Source organism: Phocoena phocoena, chromosome 9 (genome assembly GCF_963924675.1).
Source record: "Phocoena phocoena chromosome 9, mPhoPho1.1, whole genome shotgun sequence".
Taxonomy (NCBI): domain Eukaryota; kingdom Metazoa; phylum Chordata; class Mammalia; order Artiodactyla; family Phocoenidae; genus Phocoena; species Phocoena phocoena.
The window spans coordinates 92811047-92821822 of record NC_089227.1 but is presented as its reverse complement, the minus strand read 5'-3'; the positions used below and the strand labels follow the sequence as shown (position 1 = coordinate 92821822).

General features: G+C 43.4%; 1 protein-coding gene across 1 annotated transcript; it reads right to left on the bottom strand.

Annotated features, from left to right (window-relative positions):
* Positions 1 to 909: 909 nt before the first annotated feature.
* Positions 910 to 10149, bottom strand: NDUFB2 (NADH:ubiquinone oxidoreductase subunit B2). Its single transcript, XM_065884201.1, has 4 exons — positions 10042 to 10149; positions 5158 to 5302; positions 3604 to 3702; positions 910 to 988 (listed from the first exon to the last, which is right to left on the bottom strand). The coding sequence occupies exons 1-3, from the start codon at positions 10137 to 10139 to the stop codon at positions 3628 to 3630; spliced, it is 318 nt and encodes a 105-aa protein (XP_065740273.1). The 5' UTR covers positions 10140 to 10149; the 3' UTR covers positions 910 to 988; positions 3604 to 3627.
* Between the last annotated feature and the right edge of the window lie 627 nt (positions 10150 to 10776).

The window sequence follows — 10776 nt, the reverse complement described above, 5'->3', positions numbered from 1 at the left end:
TCCCAACACCTAGGTGGTCAAAAACCTAAATTAAAAATATGAATAGTTATGCTTCTGGGCAAGTCATTAAGCCACTCTACTGCATTTTTTTTTTTTTTGCGGTACGCGGGCCTCTCACTGTTGTGGCCTCTCCCGTTGCGGAGCACAGGCTCCGGCGGCCATGGCTCACGGGCCCAGCCGCTCCGTGGAACGTGGGATCTTCCCGGACCGGGGCACGAACCCGTGTCCCCTGCATCGGCAGGCGGACTCTCAACCACTGCGCCACCAGGGAAGCCCCTCTACTGCATATTTTTATCTGTAGATAAAAGAAAATTCTGTCCTACCTCCTCTCAGAATTGTGATGCTACAGAAGGTTGAAAAATACTTTTGAAACAAATTTTTGAAAAACTACATCATCCTATTTCACCCTTATCTCACATTCCTCTGGTCCCTAAGAATTCCTAGTTAGACGCGTGTCTTAAGAGTTCCACAAATGGTGACTCAACACAATGCCCAGCCCACAAGAGGTACATAAACACAACAGATGGACCACACCGACTTCTAACCTCTGTATACTTGGGCAAGAATACACTAGCAGTAGAGAAATGGCACGAGTTTCACATAAACTGTCAGTGTACATACGACTAAGACATCAGCTAAGGAGGTAGGCAGTATGGCACTGTAGTTAAGCGTGGGGTCAGACCTAATGTCATCACTCATCAGTGTGTGACCCCTAAGCAAGTTACTTCATTTCCTTGAACCTCGATGTCCTCACTGATAAATGGCACTAAGGCTTATCTGTCGACACCATGGGGTACCCAAGAAGACCCACCAAAAGGGCTTATAACCAGTTAGCACAGCAGTTGGGAGCACAGGAAATAATCCATAAAGGGTGGTTGTCATTACCAGAAATATCCATAACTCAGTTCCTCATTCTTGACCAAAACTTTAATTTACAACTTAATATACAATATGATGTCTGTAACTTCTTGAAATTCTCACCTGGCTCCTGCAAGGAAACAAAAGTGAAAAGCTTTAAGAACTTTTATTTTCAATAATTCAAATCCATCATTCTTGTTCATTCAGTTATTCAAGCATTCATTGAGCATCAGTCATGTGAGTAGCCTTGCAGAAGAGTCAAATCACCTTGCAGATTTCTCAAAGGGTTTACAGTCTAGCCGTTAAAATGTTAATGACTATGTACAGGAATACTGGAAATTATGTAAGAAAATAGGAAGAGGCTAGTGCTGGCAGAGCCGTTAACACTAGGGAAACAAGAGGCCTGGTAAGGACCTTGTAAGGCCTGGTAAGGACTCTTGTCCATAGGAAAGCCAGCAACAGGAAACGAGCTATAAAGCAGCTTCACTGTTTGCCCCACCACCACCTGCCCCCATATACACAAAACTGCTGTGATTTTCGTGTCAATAAGCTCCTTCGAATTAAAATAATAGCAATACTAGTAGTATGATTTAATGGGAACACTTAACTGTCTCTTAATGCTTCCTATCCTTTAAAACAATTTCCAAGGTATTTTGAATGATGGCAATTATTAATGTACAATGGTTAATTTTTTTGTTCTACATTTTTATTGTGGTGTAATTAAAGATAAAATGCGCAGATATTAAAGGTCTAGTTCAACGAATTCTGACAACTGTATGTACCCACATAAACCCAACCCCCAACTCTACCTCTACAGATGAGTATCACCAGTTTGCAGACTTCATATAAATGGAATCATTCGTTATTAGTACTTTTAAGTGACTCACTCTTTTTGCTTAATATGATGATTTTGAGATTTACCTAAATGACTGTCTTGTAACTTGTTTTTTTGGTTTTTTTTGCGGTACGTGGGCCTCTCACTGTCATGGCCTCTCCCGTTGCGGAGCACAGGCTCAGCGGCCATGGCTCACGGGCCCAGCCGCTCCGCAGCATGTGGGATCCTCCCGGACTGGGGCACGAACCCGCGTCCCCTGCATCGGCAGGCGGACTCCCAACCACTGCGCCACCAGGGAAGCCCAGTAACTTGTTATTTTTAATTGCTGAATTATTACTCAATTGAAGGAATATACTGTAATATGTTTATCCATTCTCTCACTGATGTACAGTTAGGTCTAGTTTGGAGATACTAAGAAAAAAATTGCTATGAAAAATTCTGTATGGATGGCCATATTATTTTCATTTCCCTTGACTAAATGCCTAGGAATAAAATCGTTGAATCCTAGGATATACGTGTTTAACTTCATTAGAAACTGCCAAATAATTCTACAGAATTGTTGTACCTTATTACATTCTTACTGGCAAATATTCCAGCTGCTCCATACTGTCATCAGCATTTAAAGTTGTCAGTCTTTCTAGTGGGTACAAATGATATCTTACTGTAGTTTTAATTTGCATTTCCCTGGTGATTAATGATATTAAGGGCCTTTTTTCATGTGATTACTGGCCATTCATATATCTTCTTTTGTCAAGTATCTGCTCAAGGCCTTTGCCTATTTTTCAATTGGGTTGTTCATCTAATTTTTGTTGATAGAGGTTCTTTACATATACTAGATACAAGCCCTTTGTTGGATATACATGCTGTATTTTTCCCCAATTAGTGGCTTGTATATTTATTTCCTTAATGGTATCTTTTGATAGCAGAAATTTTTGATTAGGCTAAATCAAATTTATCAAGTTTTTTTTACATCAGTGCTTTTGTGTGCCTTAGGATTATGAAGATACTCTCTTGTACTTTCTTTTAGAAGCTTTAAGAGTTTGGGTTTTATTTTTAGGTCTATTATCCATGCAGTGATTAATTTAAAATCATATTAAATGAGAATGTCTTAATCCGTGAGGGATTTGTGGGGAAAGGAACTCCTCCTAGTATCTTCCTTTTGAAAGAAAAACTCTCTCTGACTTCCTGATTTGGAAAATGAAAGGGCCACAACCTTTTACTGTTTAAAGAGTTAATTCCATGCCATTCCATATTGTAACATTCCCGTATGCTCGAATTTTCCATTAAAAAGCTGAAGGTAGAACACTGTACTTTTTTTGCAACTACAAACAAGCTCCGTATCTATCTTGTCCAACACTTTAAGCCCTGTGCATTGTTGGTGCTTAAAAAGTCTTTGATCGGGCTTCTCTGGTGGCGCAGTGGTTGAGAGTCCGCCTGCCGATGCAGGGGACGCGGGTTCGTGCCCCGGCCCGGGAAAATCCCACATGCCGCGCACGGAGCGGCTGGGCCCATGAGCCATGGCCGCTGAGCCTGCGCGTCCGGAGCCTGTGCTCCACAACGGGAGAGGCCACAGCAGTGAGAGGCCTGCGTACCGCAAAAAAAAAAAAAAAAAAAGTCTTTGATCAATAGATAGATAAATGGGACCCTAAACTGTAACATAGCTTAGGAAAAAATAATTTTTTTAAACATGAAAAGGAAGATGAGACTAAAAGTGTGTATGGGGAAAAGGGGGGCAGAATGACAGCAAATGTGAAAATACCAAAGACAGAAATTAGACATGATGTGTTAATTGTTCTTCATGCTGTTATAAAATGCACTGTTTCTTTGAGACCATGATAGGTGCAAAGTCAAAACATGTTTACTGACAAAAGTTAAATATAACTTTAAAAAGAAACTTGGAGTATACTCACTTGGAAAGAGTTGAGTCTACATTTTCAGTCTTCATCATCAGGAAGGATACCTAATTCTTCATCCGTCCACTGGGAAGGATCTGGATATGGAAAGTGGCCCTAATGACAACCAATTAAAAACAAAGTTCATGAATCTATACTTCACGCAACTAAAAGAATCTACACTCCATACAACTGGTTACATTTTAAAAGAAATGTTGAAAAAAAATGTGATTAAAAAAAAAATCCTTGGGCTTCCCTGGTGGAGCACTGGTTGAGAGTCCGCCTGCCAATGCAGGGGACAGGGGTTCGTGCCCCGGTCCAGGAAGATCCCATATGCCGCGGAGCGGCTAGGCCCGTGAGCCATGGCCACTAAGCCTGCGCGTCCGGAGCCTGTGCTCCGCAGCGGGAGAGGCCACTACAGTGAGAGGCCCACATACCACAAAAAAAAAAAAAAAAAAATCCTCGACATACCACAGGAACAAATTCTCCTTCAACTATCTGATGGTCCAGCTATTCTTCAATCTGTTCAAAATGAGCTATGGCCTGAATTTTAAAAGCCTCGCCATTTTGGAGCTACTGGCCTAAGCCAGCATTTGAGTATGTGTTTGTGATGGAGCGTGGGCGGTACGGAGACAACAGATTGCAAAGATACCGCATGTCACAACAATCTCTTGAATCCCTGACAAAACATAAGGTCTCAAACTGTCCTGTCATTCCTGCTGGGAGATTTGGAAGCATTCCTTGTGTGTCCTGATCTAGGGCATATTCGGCTGCATCATTATCTCATGCCAGACAGCCACACAACAATCCTGACAGCTGACCTACAGTGAGATAAAGGTGTCTATGTGCTGCCACAGACACCATGCAGCTCCCTACTGGGTGACAAGGGCACAGAGAAATTGTAAGAGAAGTGGGATATTAATCAACCTGATGCTTCTAGAACTCACTGTATGAATTTAAGATTTTTCCCTATCCTAAAAAAACCCCCAAATTTACTAAAATTCAAAGTATTCTGGATCAATAAGCATGGATTTCAACGGCTTCAAGGTGTAATTTCCTAGAGAATAGCATCTGTGCAAATGTGATTAAAAGCTCCTTTTGAGGCCAATGACATGTTAGAAAGTCACCAGTAACTAACTTCCCTCCTGAGGGAAATTAGCCCACATCCATCCCACCTCAACCTTGGCTGCCTTGGGCCTCTGGACAGACTAAATAACATTTATCATTTAAAGGCACTTAACCGTGAAACTTAACCTTCTGATGAACCCCCTACCCTAGCTTGGAAAGTAAGAGAACTAGCTTCTATATTCTCCCTTCCAAATATGGCCACCAAACAGAAACCGTAAGACATGGGCCACCTACATGTAGTATACATCCTTGAGTGGAAAAGGTCAGAGACAATATGTTTCATAAAATAAAAGGATTCCTGCATATACATAAGGACAATGTGGTGAAGAGATACATCCAGGTTGAAAAACAGTCTACAAACAGACAAAAGAAACAAGGTAAGCTATTAAGAGATCTTCCCTCCCCATACCCAAAGAAGGACAAGAATTCTTCTCCTGCACTTACCAGCACGGCATCTGAGTCATGCCAAAAGCGCCAGAGAATCCAGAACCACATGGTTGCACTGAAGAACTCTGCCTTGATCACCTGGGATCTGGTCAGCTGGGGAAACTGCCTGTACCGGGGCTTGATCTGCACACCGCCACCAGCACTATGTGACAAAACGAAAATGTGAAGCAGCTTGCTGTATCTTCAAAGTATGAGCTCATCCAAAGCTCTGAGTTACAGCCAGAAACTGAACCTTTCTCATCTCCTCCACGAGATACAGAATGGCAGTGCTCCACAGTCCCTCGAAATACTCCTTTTTCAGAAGTTGCTTTAAACTTGTACAGCAGCAAAAACTGGCCTGAATTGACAAGAGGCTAATTATGATTTTCATTTAGTGAATATTCATGTAGTTTACACCAGAAATATGAATGTGCTGACTATGGGGTACTGGCCCCAAGGGTTTTGATTAAGGAATCATAAACCTGTAGTAGTAAGTCACTAGCTTATCCAGAAAAACAAATCAAATTTATTTTGTCTGGTTAGCCATCTATTTCAAAGGCAAATTATGTCTCTGCTCTATTACAATCTTTATTAAAAGACCACTTTATGGAAAAGAGGACTCAGCAGACCCTTTTTAATAAGCCAAAAGCACTGAGCAAAGCAAAGAGTCTTAAACAGTAAGTTTGAACAAGCCTTTCTGGTTTTTGTGTTTTCATTTACTGTTGACAAGGTGAGGAATATGATCCATATGAGCTATCCTCATGTTATTCAGCTGGACTGTAATTATCACAGGTTGAATCTAATTCAAATAATAGAATTTGTACTTAATGGGGCTACTTTCAAGTCCTATTCAGCAGCTATATGTATGCTATTACATACAAATGGATATAGAAAATTTAAAGAGAGGAACTTCCCTGGTGGTGTAGTGGTCAAGAATCTCCCTGCCAATGCAGGGGGACACAGGTTCGAACCCTGGTCTGGGAAGATACCACATGCCACAGAGCAACTAAGCCCATGCACCACAACTACTGAGCCTGCGCTCTAGAGACCACAAGCCACAACGACTGAGCCCACGTGCCACAACTACTGAAGCCCGTGCGCCTAGAGCCCGTGCTCCGCAACAAAAGGAGCCACCGCAATGAGAAGCCTGCACACTGTAATGAAGAGTAGCCCCCATGCGCCACAACTAGAGGAAGCCCAGCACAGCAACGAAGACCCAACACAGCCAAAAATAAAAATAAGTAAAAAAAGTTTCCGTCAAGCATCACTGCTTTACACCCTGAATTTATCATACTGTTTCTGTATGCCAATTATATTTAACAGTATCTATTCAGGATCTATCTGCATATAGATACTACATTATATAAATAAACCATGGGGGTGGGAATTCAATATACTGTAACAACAGGCTTCCTCTTTGATAGGTTTTGGATATAGCCTAGTAATAAGTACCCATCAGTTAAACTCATTTAAAATAAGATTTGAGAATTATAGTTTAAACCCATTCCCAGAAACTCTCCACATTTAATTACTGCTAGAGTGACATGTTTTAACTATGACTTGAAATAAGTGGATCACTGACTGCAAGGTGGAAATCTTTTTGAACAAAATTTGAAACACTGCAATTAGAGAAAAGGAATGCATGACATAACAATTGCCATGATTAAGGAATATAAACATTCCACAAACATCTAATGTTATGTTCCAAGACAGGCTGTTAACTGCACTATGGCAAACTAGACAAGCTGAACAACCCTCCAAATTGAAACAACTACAATAGTAGTTGAGATTTTTTTTTTAATTTTTAATAAGTCATTGACCAGACACAAAAGAAAGGAATCTACCAAGGGCAAAACCCAAGTTAAAACAAGACCTGGAAACTACATGAGCACTGAAGCTGGCCTTCGCCCTGAGGGTTTCTGCTGTTCCCCAGACTCTGTGACCCTCTACCTGGACAGCTGTGGGAGACAGGAGAAGCCTGGGGCCCACGCAAGATGATAAGTCTAATTACTAGACCCCTGAAGAAAGCTGCAGCCCCATGATATAAGAGTGAATGGGACATAAACCTGCCATGAAGAAGGGAACAGGAATTTGTTACCAGTAGCCAGTCCTCAGGTGATACACCCAAATTCACACTACCTGGGTTTTGGACATTATGGTCCAAGAGAACCTCAGCCCAAGATTTTAAAGTGGTATTGGATTCTCTGAACCCCTGAGAAGCAAGACCTCAAAGAATTCTGACAGATAAAAGTTCCAGGAAAAGCTCACAGTCAAAAATTACAAGGAAATAAGACACTATGAGTGAGAATCAGCAAAACAACAGACAGCAGTATCAAATATACAAGACTTGAAAAATGGATAATTACAATTTATAATACAGGAAACACGTTATTTTTAAATAAAAGTTTGAAATTAAGAGCAAGGAACAAGAAACTATAAAGATCAAGTTTGAAACAACAGAATTTCTAGAAATAAAATGTAATCATTTGAAATAAAAAGGATTAAAGCCAGGATTAGACACAGCTAAAAAATATGAAAAGAGGTTAGAAGGATGAGAAAACCCAACATATGCCTAATTCGTGTCCTATACGAAGAAAACAGAATGGGGAAGAAACAATATCCAAAGAAATAATGGCTGTTCCAACCCAGGGTTTTTAAGTGTCAAGTTTAAAAAAAAAAAAAGCAAGCACCATAACGCTCCATTAACGTTACCTTTTTAAAACATAAACCAAGGATGAACTGGGAGACTGGGATTGACATATATACACTAATATGTATAAAATAGATAATAAGAACCTGCTGTATAAAAAATAAATTCAAAAAAGAAAAATAAAATGCAATTTAAAAAGTGTAAAAAAATAAAACATAAACCAGATCATATTACTTTCCTGCTTAAAGCCTCCAACAGCCTGCCATCATTCTTAGAATAAGGCCTTGTCCTACAAGGCCCAGCCTAATCGGGGCCCTGCTTGTCTCTCTACCACTGTCCCCTCACCAGCTTGCTTGCCCATTATCAGCACTCAGAACCTTTTCACTTGCTGTCTCCTTCGTCTGAGAAGCTCTTCCTGGCATTTTTGCATGGCTGACTACTCATCACTTAGGTCTTAGTTCAAATCAAACCTTCAGGCCTGCATTCCCACATCATCCTAGGTATAATAACCCACCCACCAAACCCAGACACTCACTAGATTAATCCCGTTTTCCTTCATGCCACTTAAGAGTACCTAAACATGTTCTTTCCTACTTGTTGTGTCCTCTCTCCAGAATGTAAGCTCCATTATCTTTCTTGTATTCTGCTCTATCCCCAGCACCTAGAAAGACTCTCCAGAAAACCTACTGACTTAAGTATTCACATACTGTGAAATACGGTGTGTTACGGAAGTACCAAGACCTCGGTGAAGAGGAACACCCCCTAGTCTTCCCATGCAGGTCAAGGGCTATTGTTGGTGGCTCTCCATCTCTGTCCTTGCTCAGGTCACACATGCCTTTTCCTTCTCGCCACCCCACACCTGTCCCAGCTCCATATCCTTAATAGACACATGGCTTTAGGCAAGTCACTCCCTTTAATTTTCCTGGTCTCAGTTACACAATACTTGTATGATCCTTAGTAGGCACCAGCAGCCCTCTTAAAACATTTTAGAGATTTGTTATTCATTTACTTACCTGGAAGTCAACATTATTATCCCCATTATGTGGGTGAGAAAACTCTGTTATTAAAAGATCATGAAACTTTTCCAAGCCATACAGCAAAAGTGTGGCAGAGATGAGATTTGAACAGAGGCACTTTGGGGGCTGAATCCTGCTTTTAACCACTATTCTGCACTGCCTCTTGGTAAAGTGTAGATCATGGTGTAAGGGGCCTGGCCCATTACTTGGAGAAATCCAATGTACTATTTTCAGTCCTGCTCTTACTGAACCTCTCTGCACTACCAACTCCTTTTTGGTAGACGTGCCCTCCCCTGGCATCCCAGCACTATGCTCTCCAGCCGGTTTCTTGGGCTACATCATGGGTGACTCTGCTTTTGCTCACTCTTTAAATTCTGGTGTTGCAAAGGTGAACTCTATAGTATGGGACTTTGGGTGATAATAATATGTCAGTGTAGGCTCATCAACTGTAACAAATGTACCGCTCAGGTTGGGGATGTTGATTATGCAGAAAGCTATGCACGTGTGGGTCTGGGGATTTATGGGAAATCTCGGTACCTTCCACTCAATTTTTATGTGAACTTAAAACTGCTCAAAAAAATACTTTAAAAAAAGAAAAATTCCGATATTGCCCAAGCATTTACTTTTGGCTCTCTTCTCTTCCCACCCTTCGGCACTCTCTACGGGTGACTGCCTCCACGCCCGTGCCTTAAAGAACTAATTCTCTAGTCTGCAACCACAGTAATTTTTCAGAATTAAAATCTGGCCGCATGGCGTCTGATTAAAACCTCTCAACGACCGATTATCGCCTGCGTTCGAAACCCCTGAGCCAGGAATAAGGACTCTCTACCATTCCTTCCCTACGTCCCAAGGTCTCCTGTCTCACCTTGCCTCGAACTTGACGCTTCAAACTACACCGGCAACGCCCTCGCCTCCCCAACTCCTGCTCTCGCTTCCAGATTAGCTCCAGCCGTCTCCACGTTCAACTGTCAAGTTCCCGAGGGCAGGCTCCCGCTGGGGCAGGGCCCGCCCGAAACACACTTCAACCTGCCGAGCGAGCAGAGCTCCCCGCCCCACGTCCCCCCTCTCCCGGGCCCCTGGGTCACGCCGTCAGCCTACGAGTCCCAGCATGCCTCGGGGTGGAGGTCGCTGCAGACCCGGATCTGCCCGTGGGGCTCGGCGTCAAGGTGAGGGCGTCCAGAAGACTGGCACTTTTCGTTAGATGCAGGCGAAGCCCCCACCGCAGGCAATACTCACTGACGGACTCCAGCGCCTCCAGCCGCCCGCGCGCGTAAGCCCCTGAAGAAGTGGCCTCCAACGCGCGCTAAAGGCGCTAGTCGCGTCAAAGCCGACATGCCAGCCCACGTTCGGTCAGCAATTCCCAGGCCGCACCGCCGCTCACGTCACTTCCTTTGGCGCCCCTCCCGGTGACGTCAGTAGCGTCGCCCCGCCCATCTCCTGGAGGGGAAAGTACGGAGGCGTGCGGGGAAGGAGGAGTTCCTGCCTCAAATTAGCGTCGGAAGCTCTTCCCAGCTGTGAGGACCGTGGGGCCGCTAGCTGAGCTCGCCCTCCACACGGAGGGACCCGGTTCGCCGTGGCTTTGATGGTCAGGAGGCGCCTCTGAAAGGCGAATGGTGTAGCCGGCCCTGGAGAACTCGGCTAGGTGGAGCCCCTGGATGGGCGTGCCGCGCCTCGGCGCTCCGCTTCAGGAGCCCCTCTTCGTTACGCGGGCTCTAAGAAACTTAACCCTGAAACTGAGCTCGCTCCTCCTGACCGGTGCTTATCTAGATGCTGTTACCCGACCTGGACCCGCCTCCCTGCCTGCTCTCCTGAATTAACTACCCTTCCAGACCGTGTTAGGAGGCCACATCCTTTCTGAAACAGTATGTCCTTCCCAAAGCTAGTCCACTGTACTCTTCTTTCCTGCAAAGGCTCAACCGTTTCTTTAAAGCCTTCATGGTTGTATTGTTCTGCAAACTTGAACTTGATTAT

Coding starts and splice junctions, on each gene's coding strand:
- NDUFB2 (XM_065884201.1), bottom strand. CDS start 10,139: ATGTCGGCTTTGACGCGACTAGCGCCTTTAGCGCGCGTTGGAGGCCAC. Junction 5,303..10,041: donor GGAGGCGCTGGAGTCCGTCA/GTGAGTATTGCC, acceptor TTTGTCACATAG/TGCTGGTGGCGGTGTGCAGA. Junction 3,703..5,157: donor ATGACTCAGATGCCGTGCTG/GTAAGTGCAGGA, acceptor GGTTGTCATTAG/GGCCACTTTCCATATCCAGA.